The 21,771-nt window shown below is 31.8% G+C and overlaps 1 protein-coding gene across 1 annotated transcript in view; it reads left to right on the top strand.

The window, feature by feature from the left end:
* The window catches only part of LOC119616479 (proton-coupled amino acid transporter-like protein CG1139), a 70,182-nt gene that overhangs the window by 4,841 nt on the left and 43,570 nt on the right, over positions 1 to 21,771 (top strand). Inside the window, exons 2-4 of the mRNA XM_037972842.1 lie at positions 4,569 to 4,657; positions 13,531 to 13,669; positions 13,733 to 14,078. Of these exons, the coding sequence (XP_037828770.1) occupies positions 13,543 to 13,669; positions 13,733 to 14,078 (473 nt within the window). The 5' untranslated portion in view covers positions 4,569 to 4,657; positions 13,531 to 13,542. The remainder of the gene's footprint in view (positions 1 to 4,568; positions 4,658 to 13,530; positions 13,670 to 13,732; positions 14,079 to 21,771) is intronic.

Below are 21,771 nucleotides of genomic sequence, written 5' to 3'. Positions count from 1 at the left end.
GGCATTTAGGAAGATTTCATTTTTTCTAATATTTCTTGAAATTGTGTCTGATATGAAAAATAAGAAGGAAAAATGGGATATTTATTAACATTTTATTTATAATAAAAAATTAGATATTTAAAAATAACATTACCTTCTATTTTAAATAAACTTTTTATTCGTGTTTTTCAATTTATTAAAATTTTGTTGACATTTTAATTTTTTTTGTTTGTTTTGTTTTTCTTGTGTAGCGTCGTATTTTTTTAGTAACATCACTAAAAACTATTAGATTTTGAGTAGATTTTAACGAAATCTAGTTACGAAGTAGATTTTGTTTTGTATGGGAAATCTAGTTAAAATCAACTAGATTTGGCTCGAAATCTCATAAGTACTAGATTTCGTGTATGTGTAAATGGGATATAAAATTAATAAATACAATATGAATGACATCCTCAAAATTATCTCCAGCAAACCTCACAGAAGCAATTTCAAATGAATTTTGACAGTTAGTTTGTGTAAAAAACTGGAAAGAAAAACCTTCATTTTGACAGTTAGTTTGTGTAAAAAACTGGAAAGAAAAACCTTCAGGTGGAACCGCGTAGTTAGATACAAATAAAATGGCATTAGAAATTAAATTTAAAAAGAGGCAAAGCGACACGATTTTTATTGTATGTTATGTATAAGCCTGAAACATTTCTATCGGTATGGTTTTTATCGGCCCTTTACCCACCGAAAAGTACACCAATCGACTTTGTCTGTTTGTCCATCTATGTAAACTTTGCAATCAAACTACTGGGCTCTTTTTTATTCCAAGGACGGACCTTACTGAAAATGGTAGATATGAAGCCATTATTTCACCTACCCCTAGATAATCCAACTTTCCGATTTGGGCTTTTAGCTCATAATAATGTTAAATATATTAGTATCTCTTCAAAAACCTCAAATTCCAGAAAATCAGTTTTTCATCAATAAATTGCTTAACAATAATAATTTAATAGCAATTTGTTTCCTAATTTTTAGCATCTTTTAATATATGCACATATGTACATTTTCACTGAATTTAACATTTCAAAATTTCTTGTAAACAACATTATTCTCGGGATTTCGGGATTGAAATTTCATTGGAATAAATAATGATGATTGTAGTACTTACTGTGGTAAATGTTGGTAAAAGACGAAATTTAGCATCCAAATGTAACAGACACAGAAGATCGTCATATTGAAAGGTTAATGATAAATAAATATACTAAAACTATAAATTAGATGTCAAGGCTATAAAAAAACATTAGTTATTACTTTTCGTTGATCATTACTATGGAGATCAATTATTCGATTTTTTGAAAACCCGCTTTTTGGGATTATCTAAAAAAACGGGTTTCGGTTTATCATTTTCAAAAAATAGTCTGACCGTTTTTTTCAAATGAAATAATAACAAAAAAAGGTCCTTTTTTATATAACATAAATTCAAGGAACACAGAAAAATTGAGCTAATGTTATATAAATATATAATGTTATAAAAAATTGTAAAAAAATACTAAAATAAGGCAGCCGAAGTTAAGAATCATATTGTACATATTAGGGACGCCAACCCCGAAATCCCGATCCCGAAAATCCCGGGATTGGAAAATACCGAATCCCGGTATTTTTTCGGGTTAAAATCTATAATTATTGATTTTAATTAATATTTTTACTAATTACTTACTTTTATTTTATTGTTCCAATCTTATAATTTTTAATTAAAAAGTGAACAATAGCGAAACATGTTTTTTTATGAATTATTGCTGTCTAGCCTTTAAATGTGCTTGTTTCTAGTTCGGAATTTATTGCGATAGCAATGGCTTGAGATTACTAAGTAAAATTAAAGTTTTCGCTAGAACTGTAGAAAAAATTTGGAATCATCGACGTTGTTGGTATGCAGATATCACCTAAACTCTAACCTAAAACCTGGTATTGTTTAACTCTAAACATTTTTGTTAATAGTAAACCCATAAACCAGAGAACTTTATTATCAGTCCAGATTCGGCAATTTGTCGTCATTTTAGCGTTTTTACCTTAAAATGGAAAATTGGTGATTTGCCGAATTTTGCTTCAAATATGCCAAATTTTTATTTAATTAAAATTAAATACATTTTTTAATTAATTTAAGTTAAACTAAGCTTCACATGGTGATGAAACATTTTTTTTTCGCCCACGATGCCAATTAGACCGAGATATGTACATGTATAATAATATTATTTAATATTACCCCAATAAAGCAAACATATAACAATATCGAAACGATATAATGATGTCGGTGATACAAAAAAATCGTAATATATAATAACATAATATATGTTGTATATTATGATTTTTTGTGTATGACACATCATTATATCGTTTCGATATTGTTATATGTTTGGTTTATTGAGGTAATATTAACTAAAACAAGTAGGCAAGTATAGTCGGGCATGGTCAACCGTGTTATATCAGATCATTACAAAAATCGGCAGATTCACGCAGTCTCATATAAGATTTCTGCCAATTTAGGTAGATATACTTCTTTATTTAACAAAATGAGCTTTGAAGCTATTTTCGGAGGATAGGTTTTATGGGGGCCCTCTTCACTAATGTGGTATAGGGTATAATGATATACGAGGCTATTTTTATAAGCCTCTAGAATATCTGTCTAGAATATAGTGATAATAAATGAAATCAAATTTAATTTAAGAACTAATTTCAAAATAAGATTTAGAAAAAAAAATGTTATCATATACAAATATTTGTAATGCCGCCCTAATGTATATTCATATGTACATACATACATACATTCCTATGTACATGCACACATAAATAAATACATACATACAGTGAATCAATTAAGTAATTTGCCTATGTAAAATTTTATAAATTTTAAGAAAAAACTTTGTCTGAACAATTATTTTTAGCAAAATAGAGCAATTTGTCTTATATTTTAATAAAATACCATAAAAAGTAAAATCGTGATATTAATTAACGAGATTTTTGATAAAATGTGAACGTATTGTTAATTTTTAAGGTCAATAAAGTATTTTGCTTTTTTAGGGTTTTTGTTCATTTTTTGATATTGCTGCATTATTTTATAAAATTTAATATTTTTATTACTCCTATGTATTAGAATAACATTTTTTAGATATTTTAGTAGTGGAACGACTAAGTTTGGACATTTCTTAACCGATTTATTATCCTATATACCTATAAGAATTTTTCAATATTTGACCTAACATGAAATCTATCGTTTCTTTGATTTAATTTCGAAAATAATAAGTAATTTTGAATTGGATACATGATATATTAGGAAATCAATGGATTTGGACCTAGAAAAAAATTTTAGTGGGGTATAAATCTAAAGATTATAACAAAAATAATCTGGGATTTTGGTCATTTTGTATTGATAAACAAAAACTACATTACGGAAACCCCATCTATTTGGGGAGTACTGTGTGAATTTCATTTAGAATTGTGTAATATTGATTCTTATTCAATAAAGCTAACACTAAGTACCGTCCTAGCCACTCTAAGTATGGGGATATCACCGTATACCACTATAGAACTATTACATGCTAGAATCTTGATATTCTACCTCATATTTTGAATGCCTTATTTTATGAATAAAATACAGTGGGCGTAGTTGGATTTGGATAGTTATTCTTGATTTGGGTTCTAACTATATATAAGTGTATGTATTAGTTGAAAAATATTGCTTTTGTGGATCTTAGGTGATGAGAACCGCCTCTATTTGTAAATATCTAAATTAAGTATTTTTCCCGTACCACACGATAGTTCACTTTATATTGTTTCGAAGCAACCTAAGTTCTGTTTAGAGGTCAAAATTTATACATAGTGTTCTTTTAAGTTCGTATATGGACTTTGGAGAAGATAAATGAGGACTTCAATGGTTTTTGCTTGAATACAAGTCGCTCTCCTTTGGCAGTTAAAGATTTTGAATGACAACTCAGTGTGTTTTTTTAATAATTCTTTGTGTTATTTCATCAATTTCTATATTTTATATTTTTTAATGATTGATTAACCTTCACATAATTGAATTTCATTGATTTATATTTATCCAAAAAATCTAAACTAGTTTTTTATATTGGAATTGCCTCATTATTTCCTTTTAAACATTTTTAACGCAAATAACTACACAGTTTCACACAATGAGGATATGATTTTTGAAAATTACAATTGAAAAATACTTAACACGTGTCCTTTTAACAATAAAACAATAAATTCCAAAAAGCAATTAAAAAATAATTTGAAAAACCCAACGAAATTAACTGGAACTTTCAATATGCAAAATACTTTATTGACGTGCAAATTATGATGAAAAATAATAAAATGCAACAACAAATGCACCAAAATTTTTATTTTAACATTTTTTCTTGGTTTTCCCATTCTACACAATCTCTATTTTCAATTGGAAACCATATATTTACTTTTTACCTGTTTTTTGGAATTTTATTTATGAACAAAAAACAAAATTCCCTTAAAAAAAGGTAGGCAAAAAACTTAGTTGATTCACTGTATGTATATCTAGCAATATTTTCGTTTTAATTTTTGTTGTTTTTTTTAAGGTTTAACTAAAAAATAAACAAAGTTGAATTGCAGATTACTTCTTTTTATTATTGGATTTTTTATTTGGATTTTTTCTTTTTGAACATCAGTAAGTTTTTTGTTCTAATGTTTTTTATTCATTATTCTATTTTTTAATTAAATAACAAATACATTCATAATTTCCAAAAACATTCTTTAAGATGTCTTTTCCTATCATTTTCGCATGCAATTGATGGAGGCATCTTTTAGGATGATATCACTAATTTATCGCCTTATCAACATTTTATACACACAAACATACATGTACATTAGGGATATAACTATTGACATTTTTTGCAAATATGAGAATTGGCATAGCATCGTCAAATAGAGCATTAAAAAATATGAAAAACCGCGGTATTATTTTTTCGCGGTTGCTAAAAAACTTCACGCACCAAACGATATAAAGTTTTCCATTACTACTTCAATTATTTTGGGTAAATACATCTTATTCTTATATTATTCTCAGCCCAAACCGTTAAAGCTAGAATCATGAATTTTTGGTACTAAGTTTCACTGACATTGTATTGATCCATTTGGAAGGGAGTTTTGGAAACTCGAACGTTTAGGGGATAAAATTGGTAGAAAGGGGGTAAAAGTTGGTTTATTTAAGAAATTGGTCTTGGTGCGTAATGGTTTTGATTCCAAATGATCAAAAAAATTATATTCCATACTTATACAACATTGGCCATCATGTAGTGGTATGCCAAAAATTTGGCCAAAATTAGTTATATCCCTAATGTACATATATTAGGGCATATCCAAAATGAAGCACTATCACTAGGTAGTACCCAGTATTGTTCTACCAACGAAAACATTTTACTTTTGTTATTATTGTTATGCAAAAAGCGTCCGAGGCAAATCGATTTTGTGAAACCATTTACAAATAATTTTATATGAATTTTTTGTCCATGCGTTTTTTTTTCAGTGCAAATGTCGTGGGTCAAACAATGATATTTGTTTATATCAAAAATGTTAAATTTTATATTAATGAATTTAAAATTTAGTTAAAAGACGAAACCTTTTTAACCATCGCGAAAACTAATAATATTTTTACTATTAGTGATAGGACATATTTGACATTTTCAAAAATTTTATAAAAGTTATATCCCTAATATATATGTACATATGTATGTATATACACCCTGCCAGCAACTCACTTAGATTATTTTAAATAAAACCAATCGAATATTTTACCATAGTCAAATTAGTTACTTAAATGTTAGTTTTTAGTTATTTTTTAACTAACTGCCAATTTTTGTTAGATACATTTTAATCAAATATGTATTGGAAAAGTATGCGAAAAATTTCCCCAGAAAAAATAATCCAAAGTCAAAAACAAAAAATGACCCCAAAAATACACAGGTTACAAAAAAAAAAAAACAAATTTTTTCGGTGGATTTTTGGTTTTTTCTTTTGGGACTAATTTAGAAAAATTTAAAAAGGAGCCCAAAATCGTATAACGAAAAAAAACTGCAATTTGTTTTACTTTTTTTTGAAAATAAAAAATTGTCCTAAAAATTGCATACAAAAATTTGGAGTGAAATTTAATTTTCATATGTGGGTCCATTTTTCGCAGCGCCAAAACATTTTCCTTTATTAGATAAATAAATTACAATGTGCTTTACTAAATCATTCTATATATTTTTTTGCAAATTAATACTACGTTCACATATTCGTGTTTTTGAAACGCATCAGTTAAAAAAAATTAATTCGACTCGTTTTTCCACAAATTTTTTATGTTCAAAAATATCTCAACTCGATGTGTTTAATTATCAAACACATAAAAGGTATTCACGTCAACGAAATTGGAAGTGCCAGCATTCTAATAGTTTCACGTGTGATATTGGTGATAAACATAATGTATTTTAAAATTTAATAAAAAAATTACTTTTTATACCCACCATCAAAAAAGACGGGGGTATAAAATTTTATTGATTTTGTCATTCCGTTTGTACCACATCGAAATATTGGTCATAGACCCACAAAAGTATATACATACATTCTGGGTCCTTATTAAATTCTAAGACGATCTAGCTATGTCCGTCCGTCTGTCTGTTGAAAGCACGATCGAGTCCGAACGGAATGAGCTAGAGGGTTGAAATTTTCCACAAATATTCTCTATAGGTAAGCTTAATTTGGTATTGAAAATCGGCAAAATCGGTTAACGATTTCGGATAGCCCCCATATAAGTGGACCCCCGAAAAAGAGCTTTAAACGGGCATATCTGTTTTAAAAGTACGAGTATAGCGAGGATCGGTCCATAATTGACCATACCCGCCATATAAGGTTCCTTTCAGAAAACTGGCTTAAAAATAAGAAGTTTAGTTTAGTTTAAAAGGTTTGTATACCAAAAAGGTATACATCCACTCGGAGACCCAAGAGGATCCATTGTGATTCCCTTTAAGAAGAAACAAGAAAATAAACAGAAAGAAGACAGAAAAGCCGGAGAGATAAGTTTGAAGTTAATGAATTTCTATCCTAATAGAGAAAGAATGTTGATAGTATTGGAAGGGAATTCTACGAGTTCCGACGCCTAAATAGCCAATCCACTCCCCTGACAAAACCTAGAATGTCGCTTATACTACACCTAGCTACATCTCCTTAGTCATCATGGAATGTTTTTCCTAGCCATTTTCGCCTCAGACTCTGTACACCAGGACAGTCACACAAAATATATTCTACTGTCTCTAGCATTTCTTGGCCTTCGATACCCTGCAATCCAACCTACTATGCCAGGATTGGTTGGTGGAGTTCCTGAATTTGTCAGAGATTAACCTATAGTAGTAGCAGATATGAGGTTTCACCGACCTAACTCCACTATTATTGTCCAGATCTGACCCTTGTCTGGCCAGTTCGTTTGCGATCTCATTACCCTGTATATTACAGTGCCCTGGAACCCAACACAACCTGATTGTATACATCCCAGATAGATCGCGGATAGCATTCCTGCAGCTGCTTACTAATCCGGAGTTAACTACATGACATTTCAAGGCCTTAAGTGCTGTCCCTACTTGGAAACTCTATTTGGGGTGTTACACCGAAGTCTAGTGTCGTAACTAAATGATCAGAGATGCAATCTGTAGTCCTTTCATTTCCTGTTAGACAAACCTCGTGCAAGATCTTAGTGTGACCTACCCTCTGAGGTATTACTAAGGATGACTCATAGAGTCTCAGTTAATTCCTAGCCGCCACACTCTCAACATATTTCTCAATGGGAAGCACACCTTTGAGCTTTATTGAGTATCATTCTATAACTACTCTTCCTCATAGCTACCCACCACACCGTGCATCCATAGGCAATAATAGGACTTACTACCGACGTGTAAATCCAGTTTACCATATTCGGTCGTAAGCCCCAATTGTTACCGATGGAGTTTCTGCATGTGTAATAGGCATTGAGCCCCTTTTTCAGCCTTTCCTGTAAATTTTTCTTCCATGACAGTTTGTTGTCAAGGAAGGTACCAAGATACTTGGCTCCGTCTGACAAATTCAACTCGACGCCGTTCAACTTCGGCAAATTAAAATTCTCTATCCTATATCTCCTGGTAAAGAGTACTAATTCCGTTTTTAATGGATTGACACCCAACCCATTTATACCGGCCCAGTTCGATAGGTCACTAAGTGCCGCTTCCATGACCTCACTGATCGTAGGGAGAAATTTTCCCTTAATCAGAATCACGACGTCATCTGCGTACGCAACTATTTTCCTACCTTTGGATTCCAAGATTTTGAGAATCGAGTTAACCGCTAGTAAACAAAGCAGTGGTGAAAGCATCCCTCCTTGTGGTGTACCCCCGGTAACTCTTTTCCTAATCCTATCCTCCCCTAAGGTTGAGTTGATAACTCTGCTATCAAGCATAGAAACTATCCAACTCACCCGGAAATCCTGAACGCCGAGTGTTACCAACGACTCCTTAATGGCCTCTATTTTAATATTATTAAAGGCTCCTTCTATATCCAAAAACGCGACCAAGGTATAGTTTTTGTGATCTAGACCGTGCTCAATACAACCCACCACCTCATGAAGCGCACTCAAAAGTATCAATATTGCTCCTAAGATGAAGGTCTATCAGTCGCTCAAGAGTCTTAAATAGAAAAGACGATAGGCTGATAGGTCTAAAATCCTTCGGTTTAGAGTGGCATGCCTTACCAGCCTTGGGAATAAAAATTACCCTAACCTCCCTCCACCCTCTAGGTAGATATCCCATTATGAGACATCTCTTGAAAATATCGGCTAAAAGCACCAATGCGCCATCAGGGATATTGCAGAGCATCGCTGGAAAAACACTATCCTAACCCGGCGACTTTTGAGTTCACCGCCCAGCTAAGTTTATCCATGGTGACTATTTCATCAATGTGACCATTTCCATGACTAGAGTCTATAGGTCTAAAAAGCCCCTGCTCTACGTCCCTAGTATCAATGTCCTCACAACCAGAGAAGTGTGTTTCCATAAGTAGAGAGAGTGTCTCGGAGCTAGACTCCGTCCATGAGTTGTCTTCACGTTGAATATAACCTAAGACCTTTGTGTCTTTGGATAATATTCGCCTGAACCTAGACATCTCATTGACGTTTTCAACAGATTCACAGTATGTCACCCATGAATTCCGTTTTGCTCTTTTGAGATCTCCCTTGTACTTATTAAAGCACACTTTGTGAGTAAGTTTATCCACAGCGTTGTCCAAGTCCTTAGGTCGCTGGACCAAGAAATCAGACTGCGACAAACCTGACTGGACCCTGCTGAAGAAACTTGTCCAGTCCGTCTTGCGAGGATCCCTGAAAGGGTTCTGCCTAGTTTTATTAAAATTCAATGCGAAGGTGATGCGACTATGATCAGAAAAAGAGTAGTACGTATCAACCCTCCAATCCCTAATGAGATCATCATTTCGGTTCGTTAGTGTAATGTCGATTACTGCTACCCTACCCTGAACGTTGGTGTAGTACCCCTGTTACAGATTATAAGATTTTCGCAATAATAAAATTATACACCCAATCACCTCTTTTGTTGATGTCAGCACTTCCCCACTGTGATGAGCTTTTGCATCACAACCCAGTATGGGATCCATACTGTCACTATTGACCTAAGAGACAGTTCGGATGCTTGAATCACTTCAAGCTTATTGTCTCTGCCGGAAAATTTTGGCGTCATTTGCGCCGAGTGGACAACCTTCATATGAAAGCCTCCTTTGAGTCCCCTTGTCCTCGCCAGCAGGAGGAGATGAGGCTGCCAACCGATTTTGAGCAGGTATCACACTGATATCATGCTCTCCATCGGAAGACAGAGTCATATCCTCCAAGATCCTAGCATGAATGTCCGTCAAAGTCAGGTCCCCTTCAAAAATACTGTATTTATCCATCTCTAAAAAATCACTGTCCCTGAAAGCCGTAGTGTCCTTTCTAACTACCCTTTCGTCATTTCCCTTGTCCGTACTGTCCTCTTCTCCTTCCATTATTATGTTTTTTGTTTTTTCTAATTGATTTTCCATTTTTGTTCCCACGAATAGGCTTGTTCAGACGGACCACCCACGCAGTGACGGCATACGTGGGCTAGGCAACTAACTTTCAACAGCGCTTTACCATGACGCTGAGGGGAGTTGCTAACGACTAGATTATTTACGAACTAACTAGCCGCTCAGGACCTCGGCACAACTACCACTAACCTTGACCTTAAAAGTGCAATTATAACGTGCTACTCCTAACGGTAAAGCCCTTATCAATCAAGAGCGAACCTGCAAAGGTCAGTCACGTATCATCTTTGTCCTGTTATGCATCAATAGGCTAGGTACCACCTATCAATAGACACAACCCTGACAGGATGAGCAACCATTAGTTATATATTCCTTTAGAGTCATGACCACCCGTGAGAAAGAGTATTAATAGTCTCCTCAACCAGAGAGACCATGACCACGAATATACATACGTAAGCCCTCGCTCGCATCGCGACAAGATTGTTGCTCAGGCGAGGGAAAATAAGAATATAACGATGAAATTCGCCACACATAAGTTTTATGCAAGTCAAAATCTCTACCAAATTTTTCATGGATCGGTCAATAATTGACCCTACCCCCTTATAAGGTTCCTTTAGAAAATGACTTTGACCCTCATTACTGGCTTAAAAATACGAGTGTAGCAAATAAATTTGACATAAGTAAGTCTCTTATGAGCCAAAATCCCTCTACCGATTTTTATGCTGATCGGTCCATAATTGACCCTATCGCCCATATAAGGTCCCCTTCAGAAAATGACTTTAACGCGAATTACTGTCTTCAAAATACGAGCACAGCGATGAAATTTGAAACATAAGTTCCATGCGAGCCAAAATCTCTATCAAATTTTATGTGGATCGGTCTAAAATTGACCCTACCCCCATATAAGGTCCCCTTAAACAAATTACTTTAACGCCAATTTAGCTATTTTTAGCTGGAAATCTAGCGATTTTTCTTTAGATTTTAAGGCATTTTCAATAATAATAAATATTCTTTGGTTTTAGTCAGTAACTTAACAGCTTAACAGAACATAATTAGAAGCATACAGGTTATGATTATATTTAGAACAGTGATTTATTCCTTATAAAAAAATAAAATATTTGTGTGGAATTTCACCTTAAATCCGAAATAATTTACCAAGTTATTGGAGATAAACTGCCCACAAAAGTGTTGTAGGGTATAATTGCTCTTGCGCCAAAAAGAATGAACATTTTTGAGGTAATAAAACAGTTAAAGTTATACAAACAATTTTAGAAGGGGTATATTTTGTTGTACTCAATTAAAAAACGAATGTTAAATTATTCTAGTCTTTTAGTAAATGAGTGATATGATAATAAAATTCACCTTAATTCTAAAAAGTTGTGGCCGCAGTAGTAGTGGCGTATAGGGCCGCATATCGATATTGCTGATAAACTCCCCACAAAAGGGTGTAAGGTATCCAAATTCTGTTGAAACATTTTAGTTCCTATAAAACTACCATAATTTGGAGCCATAGATAAGCGTTAGAGTAATTTTTTGGAGTAAATCTTATATAAGGGCTTTAGTCATATTTGAGCGTTACAGCCAGTAATGAGCTTTACGGTCATTTTCTGAAGTCGACCTTATATGGAGGGTAGGGTCAATTATAGACCGATCTCCATAAAATTTGATAAAGAGTTTTTGGCTAGCACAAGACTTGTTTATGTAAAATATCACTGCTATAATCGCATTTTAAAATGAGCAATGAGCGTTAAAGTAATTTTCTGAAGGGGACCTTATAGGGGGTAGGGTCAATTATAGACTGATCCTCATAAAGTTTAGTAGAGAGGTTTTGGCTCATACAAAACTTGTTTATTACGAATTTCATCGCTGTACTCGCAGTTTTAAGCTAGTAATGAGCGTTAAAGTCATTTTCTGAAGGGGACCTTATATGGGGGTAGGGTCAATTAAGGACCGATCCTTGTAAAATTTGATAGAGAGCTTTTGGCTTGCACAAAACTTATTTATGTAGAATTTCACCATTGTACTCGCATTTTTGAGTCAGTAATGAGCGTTAAAGTAATTTTCTGAAGGGGACCTTATATGGGGTATATGGTCAATTATGGGCCTATCCTTATAAAAGTTTACAAAGAGATTTAAATTCCCATAAAACATGTTTGTGCCGAATTTCACCGCTATAGATGCTTCTTTTAGTCAGTTATTAGCGATAAAGTCATTTTTTGAAGGGGGACTTATATGCGAGGTAGGGTCAATTATGGACCCATCCTCATAAAATTTATGAAAATGATTTTAGTTAATATAAACTTTTTTATGTCGAATTTTATTGCTATATATGCTTCTTAAGGTCAGATATGAGCATTAAAGTCATTTACTGAAGGAGCCCTTATATGGGGGATAGGGCCAATTATGGGTATATCCTTATAAAATTTTACAAAAAGATTTAGGTTCCCATAAAACATGTTTGTGCCGAATTTCAACCGCTATAGATGCTTTTTTTAGCCAGTTATTAGCGATAAAATCATTTTCTGAAGGGGGCCTTATATGGGGGCTAGGCGAAATCGTGGACCGATGTTGTTTGTCAATACCAAACAAACTGCATCAACTAAAAGTAATCGTGCAAAATTTCAGCTTGCTATCTACTTCCATTTGGACTCTATCGTGTTTTCAACAGACAGACGGACGGACGGACATGGCTAGACCGTCATAGAATTTAATAAGGACCCAGAATATATATACTTTTATGGGTCTTAGACGAATATTTCAATGTGTTACAAACGGAATGACAAAAACAATATACCCCCATCTTTTTTGATGGTCGGTATAAAAATACGAGTATAGCGATGAAATTCGAAACACATAAGTTCCATTCGAGCCAAAATCTCATTATCAAATTTTATGTGGATCGGTCCATAATTGACTCTCATATAAGATCCCCTTCAAAAAGCGACTTTAACTCTCAATACTGGCTTAAAAATACGAGTAATTTGACACATAAGTAAGTCTCTTACGAGCAAAATCCTCTCTACCAAATTCTATGTGGATCGGTCCATAATTGACCATATTGACCATAAAGGGTCTAAAAGGTCAATAATTCACTCTACCTCTCATATAAGGTACTCCTAAGTAAACTTGATGAGTAATATCACCCTGTTATATGGGAGTATTCCTGTTACGGCATAAAGTTTGATGGTGGATATATGAGATTCGGCACAGCCGAATATAACACTCTCACTTGTTTATTTTCAAATTTATTGAAATTTTAACTTGATTTTTAGTAAACTCGCAAAATCCTACAGGGTACTACTATATTTTATAATTCAAAACTTAAGTTCGCAATCTTCAAATACTTAAGTAATAAAGAAATGAAAGATAATAATGAATAAAAAAGACACATCTGAAATGAATGTACAATGTAGGGAATATCTAAAAAATATATACATATGTTCATATAAATTTGATGATTTTTTTCTCACATAGCTTAAGAAAAAAATGACTGAAAGGCAGCCTTTGTTACAATCCGATCGACTGGACATTGAAACCCGTTCTATACCACGACCCGATCTACGAAACTCCCCAGACAATATGTTGGTCAGCATTCAAAGTGAAGAATGTTTTGGTAAGTAATGTTAAATTATGTAATTATAAGAGTAATTATAAGCATCTTTATTTTACATTGAAGAAGAAACTACTGAAAATGACAATAAGAACGATTACAATCCTTCTATGCATCGTACCTTGGATCATCCCACATCTAATTTAGATACAATGATACATTTATTGAAAGGTAATATTGGCACGGGTATATTAGCTATGCCAGATGCCTTTAAAAATGCCGGTTTATATATGGGCTTATTTGGAACTTTAATAATGGGAGCAATATGCACTCATTGCATGCACATGTTAGTACGATGTTCTCATGAATTATGCCGACGTTTACAGCATCCCTCCTTAAATTTTTCTGAAGTTGGTTATTGGTCGTTTGAAACTGGACCGGTTTCTTTAAGACGTTATGGAAATGTAGCAAGGTTTGTTTATAATTATATACAGAATCATTAATTATTCACGGTTTTATTCATAATACAAAATAGTATCTATCTATATATATATATATAAAAGAGTAGCGTTACTGACTGACTGATTCATCATCGCACAGCCCAAACGGTTGAACCTAGAATCATGAAATTTTGACAGTAGATGTGTTTTTGGTTATATAGATCCATATATATAGATTTTTGGAAATTTGTATATTTAGGGTTAAAAAGGGAAAAAACGGGTAAAACAGGTTTTCTTAATTATCTTACCTAATATTAGTGATACAAGAAAAATTTTAAATGCACGTGTATCTACTATTAAAATAAGCAGATGGGTGTCTGGTACTTTTTTGAAATTCGTACTTTTAAGGGGTGAAAATATGTAACAAAGGTGATTTGTAACTTTTTTAGCCCTTTATAATTTTTTAATTAATAAACAAAATAACATTTTTGTAAATATTTTGAATATATCTCCCAAAATTAGGAGACACCTAGGAAGGGAAAAAACTGTATTTTTGGTACTTTTTTTAACACATTAAGAAAAAATTTTCGTTTTATTGAAGTATTCCCATTAAATTACGGACTAACTCTGTAATATTTATTGAAACCAAATGTTTGCTATTTCACTGGGGAAAAAAGTACCAAAAAGGGGAAAAACGGGAAATTTAATTTTATGCAAACTCATTGAGCCAATTTTTTAAAATTTAAAAAAAAGTTGTTTATTTACTCACACAAAATAAGCTATTGGTATACTCCCGCTCACTTAAATAGGTTCACTGTTTTGTTTACATTCAAATTAATTTTTTGCAAAAATAATGAACTAATTCGTTATATTAAAATTTTAATTAATACCATGATGTCTTATATATCACTAGATAGACAAACATTAGTGCAATTCTTAATAACCGATTTTTACAAATTTTTTTTTTCTAAAATACTACGTTTTTGAACCATATTTTTTTTTGGCTCATTTGAATAGGTTCATCATCTTTAATTGACAAAAACAACAACAAATTGCATTTTTCATGAAACTTTTTTATTTTTATAAACATTTTTACAAGGTTTTAGAAAAGATTTAGTAAGGAACATATCCGCTGTTACTTGATATAACTCCGAAAATTCGAGATAATAAAAAGTTATAAAGATTCTTAAGTAATGGCAAGGAAATTTCGGTCCAAGCCTTTTTAGTTCCTTTAATTTAGGCTTATTTTGTGTCATACTGTCTACCCGACCTATACACATTACGAGAAAGAATATCCGAAACCTTTTCAATAATAAATAGGTGATAAGATTATGAAGGCCACTCCAAAATTTTTACATTCTGGCTTCAAATTCACCCTTTTACAGTCCTGGCGGTATGGATCGGGGTATTATATTTTTGAAATATCCACGGCAAGGGTTCAAAGATATTCGAAAATGTGAAAAAAGTTGTTTCCAGTATGGCATTACAATTCTTACTAGATGAAAGGAATTGAAGCTCACATGTTTATAATACGAAATTGCTCCCACTACATCCCACATCCTCCACAGCTATGCAGACGACTCAGGTAGAGCTCTTCCTTTAGTAAATCATAAAAATAATGATTATATCGATCTGAACCATTCAAATTAAACTTTTTTACATCCGAAGAAACAAGATGTTGATATTGATTTTTATAACCATGTGTTCACGAGCAAACTGAAGAGGTTTTCTCTTTACGAGTGGCAATTGGAATGGGTTTTAATTATTTTTTAATATTTTTAAATCCTTGGCCCTTCTTACAATTCGCTTGCTGTAACACGCACTTTTTCTTTAATTTTTGCTGCAGAATCACTTGACTTGGAGGCAAATTTTATGAAATCTCTTCTGTCCGCTTTTGTTATGACTCCATATGTAGTTCAATTTATGTTTTCTTAATATTCAGACTGTTTTCTTATAAAATTGCGAATAACATTATGAATTTGACAAATTTCCTTGCCATTACTTAAGAATCTTTATAACTTTTTATCATCTCGAGTTTTCGGAGCTATATCAAGTAACGGCGGATATGTTCCTTACTAAATCTTTTCTAAAACCTTGTAAAAATGTTTATAAAAATAAAAAAGTTTCATGAAAAAATTCATTTTGTTGTAGTTTTTGTCAATTAAAGATGATGAACCTATTCAAATGAGCCAAAAAATTTTGTTCAAAAACGTAGTATTTTAGAAAAAAAAAAAAAAAAAATAGTAAAAATCGGTTATTAAGTATTGCACTAATGTTTGTCTATTTAGTGATATATAAGACATCATGTTACTATTTAAAATTTTAATATTACTAATTATACTATGTTCACATATCCATGTTTTTAACGTGTTTTTGGAAAAACTCAATGAGTTTAAACACAACCGTTCACATATTAAATTACCGTGTTTTTTGCTTTGAAATGTTTTTCTGTCTTAAACATTTTGTTTTAAAAATTAAGATTTACACTTAAATTACACTAAATTTAATATTTAAACACAATTATTTATTAAACTAAAACAAATTTAAAATCTTTTCAGCAACAATATTAATATTTTTACAATTTCAATTTTTATTTTTGACATTACTTTTTGTTCTAGCTGTGTTCATTAAACAAAAGTACGAAAAAAATCATTCCTGTTCTAAAAACATTATGTATTTTATAATTAAACATGTCGAATTGAGATGTTATTGAACTTGAAAAGTGTATGGAAAAAAGAGGCGAATTTGAAGTGTTTTTTGAAAAAACATCATGTGTTTCAAAAAACACGAAAGTGTGAACGTAGTATTAGTCCATTATTTTTTGCAAACAATTAATTTGATTGTAAACAAAACAGTAAACCTATTTAAGTGAGCGGGAGTGTATATTATTTTGGAATTCGAGTAGAACTTTTTTGAAAGCACAATTTTTTTGGAACAAATGAATGCAAATTTGAATCGTCTGAGTTGTATCTGTGATATATAGATTTAAATACGGAACATTTTGTAAACTTAATTCTCAAAAAAGTATATTTCTAAGCGAAAAGGGGAAAAATTGTATTATTTTTATTATTACTTTCCACTAAGGTAGAATTTATTCCACTTTTGGTACTTTTTCTTTCTTCAAATAATACTCTGTATGTTTTATAATATGAATTCAAAACACATGATTATTAAACATACACGGCCCTCCTTGATTAAGATTCTTTAAGAGAGAACTTTTTAGTACTTTTTTTTCTGATAAATGGTACTTTTTGAATTTTCTAAAATATTCAACCCAGGAACATACATTTTAACATACATGGTCTTGACTGAATAATATTCTGTAAGTGGGTATTCTTTGGTAGTTTTCCATTCTTCAAATGGTACCTTTTGGTTTCTCTATAATGGTTAACCGTAACACATCCTTATTAAATAAGAATTTATTGAGAGAGATTTTTGTACTTTTTCGTTTTTTCGATGGTACTTTTTGATATTTTTACGATATTGAACATAGAAATATAAAATTTTAAATATAGGGACCTTAGTGAATGAGAATCTACTGAAAGGGACTTTTAGTACTTTTTCATTCATCAAATTATATTTTTTGAATTGTCTATAATATTGAACACAGAAACATAAATTTTTTGATTAAATAAGAGGTATTTTATAGCATTTTTTTTAAATAGTAATTTCGAAATTTTCTATAATGTGGAAGCTTAACGAATGGAACTAAAAATATCCCTGAATGCGAATTTATTCACGTGATATTGAACGTAAAAAACTGAAACATTCAAAAATTTTTGACGATTTTCACTGTCGAAAATGGCCTGTTGACGATTTGACGATTTTAACTCTAAATTTGACGATTTTTTGAAATAAGATTTTTGTACTAATTTAAATACATTTTATCATTTTTCTATCTATAATTTTAAAGAAAGTCGATGTATGTATTTAGAATATCCAATGAAAATATTAATAAAATTAAACATTATAATGTTTTAGAGTATTTCCACTGATCAAATGATTTGAATGAGAGAGAATTTTGAGAATTTGTTTTGCATACGAATAATTGAAACATCTAATATACATACATTTACTAGAGATCATACCAAGTTAGTTTGCAAGAACTCCATGCAAAAGTATTTTAAATCATATTTGTAAAATTAAACAGATAATAAACAAATGCATTCGTAATTCAGCTCTGGGTGGAGCAAGATCGTCATGCGTCGTTGCCATTATCGCTTAAGGGAAATCAGGCCGTCCTTTTTGCTCTGCCTTCGAGAGTTTTACGTTTCGAACCCCATTGGTGAAATATGTGACGCCGAATAACAGTACCGAGTTACGGTTTTTTTAAGTGCATGTTGGCCATATGCTTTCTTGTTAACTTAAGTTTTAATTTTGATTAGGGTCTAGAACCAAAAATTTCATATGCTGTCCAGTCGTACTGGAATAATTGGTGTTGGCGTTATAATCTTTCGATTATTATTAAGCAAACTTAAAGTACAAACAAACAAAACTAAAGTCTATCAAAATTGATAAAATTTCTCGGATTTTTACTGCTTCTAAAAATAAGATCTGATGTAGTTCAAAGTTGCCAAAAATGAACAACATCCCTCCAATGACACGCTAATGTAAAATTCATAGCTTTTTCACCTGAATTTGAAGCACTTCGGGTTACTAGTTGTGATGAAAATTCTACATCTTTTTCCACACTTTTTTTGCTGGGTTGTGATGAAAATTCTACATCTTTTTTTACACTTTTTTTGCTGGGTAAATAAGTGCGCTAGAAAATATTTTACGAAAGTCCTTAATTATTGATTCAAAGTTATAGCGCATTTATAATAAAATTGTCAATAATATATCCTTATATGAAATGTTTTTCAATACTCCTGCCCCTATATTTTAAGACGCCTAAGTGTAGCGAAAATTTGGAGTTTTTTTTACCAAATTCATTTTTAGCATTTTACAAACAATTCATGCTGCAATTTTAAATTCTGAAGACATGAATCGTTAATCAATCAATCATAATATAATTTATAAACATTTGATAACAATTTAGTCAATGTTATTTGAGAATAATTTCTTGATAGATCCAAAATTTCTAAATTTCTCGCGATAGCATTAAGACTTTTTAATAGGCCCAAATCTATATATATAAAAATGAATGTGTGTTTGTTTGTATGTTTGAACGTTATAGACTACTAAACGGCTGAACCGATTTTCTTGAAATTTTCACAGCGTCCCAGCAAAAAATATTTGATGTCATACTTTACAAACCACATCTTAATCACATCTTAAAATGCGATTTCATATTTTTCACTTTTACCCAGCAAAAAAAGTGTGGAAAAAGATGTAGAATTTTCATCACAACTAGTAACCCGAAGTGCTTCAAATTCAGGTGAAAAACCTATGAATTTTACATTAGCGTGTCATTGGAGGGATGTTGTTCATTTTTGACAACTTTGGACTGCATCTAATCTTATCTTTGGAAGCTGTAAAAATCCGATATTTGTATGTCAAAAATAAACCACATTCTTTCAATGAAACGCTTATGTTAATTTCATTGGTTTTTCATCAAAATTTGAACTACTTCCAATATGTTGTTTATAGTGACATTTCTACATCTCTTTCCTCATTTTTAACTGTGTTTTCATTTGTAAGGATATGTTTGGTTTATAAAAGCGAAAAGTATGCAATCGCATTTTTAGATGTGATTAAGATGTCGTTTGTAAAGTATGACATCAATTATTTTTTGCTGGGTATAAACCAAATATTTCCTTACAAATGAAACCCCAGTTAAAAGTGAGGAAAGAGATGTGGAAAAGTCATTACAAATAACATATTTGAAGTACATCATGATTTGGTGAAAGAGTAGCGAAATTTACATAAGCGTGTCATTAAGAGAATGTGTTTTATTTTTGACATCCAAATATCGGATTTTTACTGCTTCTAAAAATAAGATCAGATGTAGTTCGAAGCTGCCAAAAATGAACAACATCCCTCCAATACCCCTGCTGGGGTATTCCTGCATGTCTGGAATAGGTAATAGGCTACTTTTTATTTCGAAATTTCAAGTGGGCGATGAGCCACGCCCACATTAAGAAAATATAAAATCCGTATATTTGAGATAATATAACAGTTAGAGTCCTCAAATTTTGTCGGAGCCACTTTAGTGTCAATATGATCATTTAGGACAAAAAGTAGTAGCATTAGGGGGCTTGGTACCTCCCATATAAATTAAATACAAAAATTCGTTTATCTGGGAAACTAATAGAACTAAATTCTTAAAATTTAGCACGAAGAACTTTAACATCCATGTAAACATTTTGGGTAATAAATTGGCGGACTACCCATGAGGGGAGCGGCACCTCCCATATTAATTAAATACAAAAATTCGTTTATCTGGGAAACTAATAGAACTAAATTCTTAAAATTTTGCACAAAGAACTTTAACATCCATGTAAACATTTTGGGTAATAAGTTGGCGGACTACCCATGAGGGGAGCGGCACCTCCCATATTAATTAAAAACACAAATTTTTTTATTTGGGAAACTAATAGAACTAAATTCTTAAAATTTTGCATGAAGAACTTTAATATTCATCTGAACATTTTTAAGGAAAAAAGAGCGGACTTTCATCTGGGGGGGGGGGGTGGTATCTTGGAGCCCCCATATGAATAAAATAGAAAAATTCGTATATCTGAGAAACTATTAGAGCTAGAATCTTTAAATTTTACTTGAAGAACTTTGACATTCATCTGAACATTTAGAGTATAACGGGCGGACTTCCAATGGAGTACTTGGTACCTCCCATATGAATTAAATACAAAATTTCGTTTAACTGGGAAACTAATAGAACTAGATTCTTCAAATTTTGAACAAATTATTTTAATATTCATCTGAATATTTTGGAGGAAAAAGGGCGGACTTTCATCCGGGGAGCTTGAAGTCCCCACATGAATTAAATTCGTATATCTGAGAAACTATTAGAGCTAGAATCTTCAAATTTTACATGAAGAACTTTGACATTCATGTGAATATTTAGAGAATAACGGGCGGACTTTCAATGGGGGGCTTGGCTCCACATATATGAATTAAATACAAATTTTTCATAGATAGATAGAAATTGGCGAACTTGCAATAATTTGCTTGGCATCTCTCATATGTAACATATTGTTAATCTGGAAAACTATTATAGTTAGAATTTTCAAAATCGTTAAGTGGGTTTTTTATTTAATCAGTTTAAACGGCTAAACTGATTTTCGTGAAATTTTCACAATATCTTCCTGTATGTCTGGAAGGAGTTATAATTGCTTTTTATGTTGAAATTTCAAATGAGCGAGGTCCCACGTATAGAGTCCCCAAATTTTGTACAAGTAACTTTTGTTTAAATACAAATATTTTGGACAAAAATAGGGAGTTCAGCAAAAGCGTGCGTGCCACCTCCCATATGAAGTAAATACTAAAATCTAATTATTCAAATCTGTATATCTAGAAAACTATAACAGCTAGAGTCCCCAATTTTGGTGCCTCTCACGTGAAGTAATTACAAAAAATTGTATATTCTTATTTATCTATCTTCTATCTATATATATAAAAATGAATGTGTGTTTGTTTGTATGTTTGTATGTTTGAACGTTATAGACTACAAAACTGCTGAACCGATTTTCATGAAATTTTCACAGCGTATTCGTGTATGTCTGGAATAGGTAATAGGCTACTTTTTATTTTGAAATTTCAAGTGGG

Source organism: Lucilia sericata, unplaced genomic scaffold (genome assembly GCF_015586225.1).
Source record: "Lucilia sericata isolate MDLA Ls3-8-SP2 unplaced genomic scaffold, ASM1558622v1 Contig000074F_arrow, whole genome shotgun sequence".
Taxonomy (NCBI): Eukaryota; Metazoa; Arthropoda; class Insecta; order Diptera; family Calliphoridae; genus Lucilia; species Lucilia sericata.
Note: the sequence above shows the minus strand (reverse complement) of the source record. Positions and strands in the feature narration are given on the sequence as shown.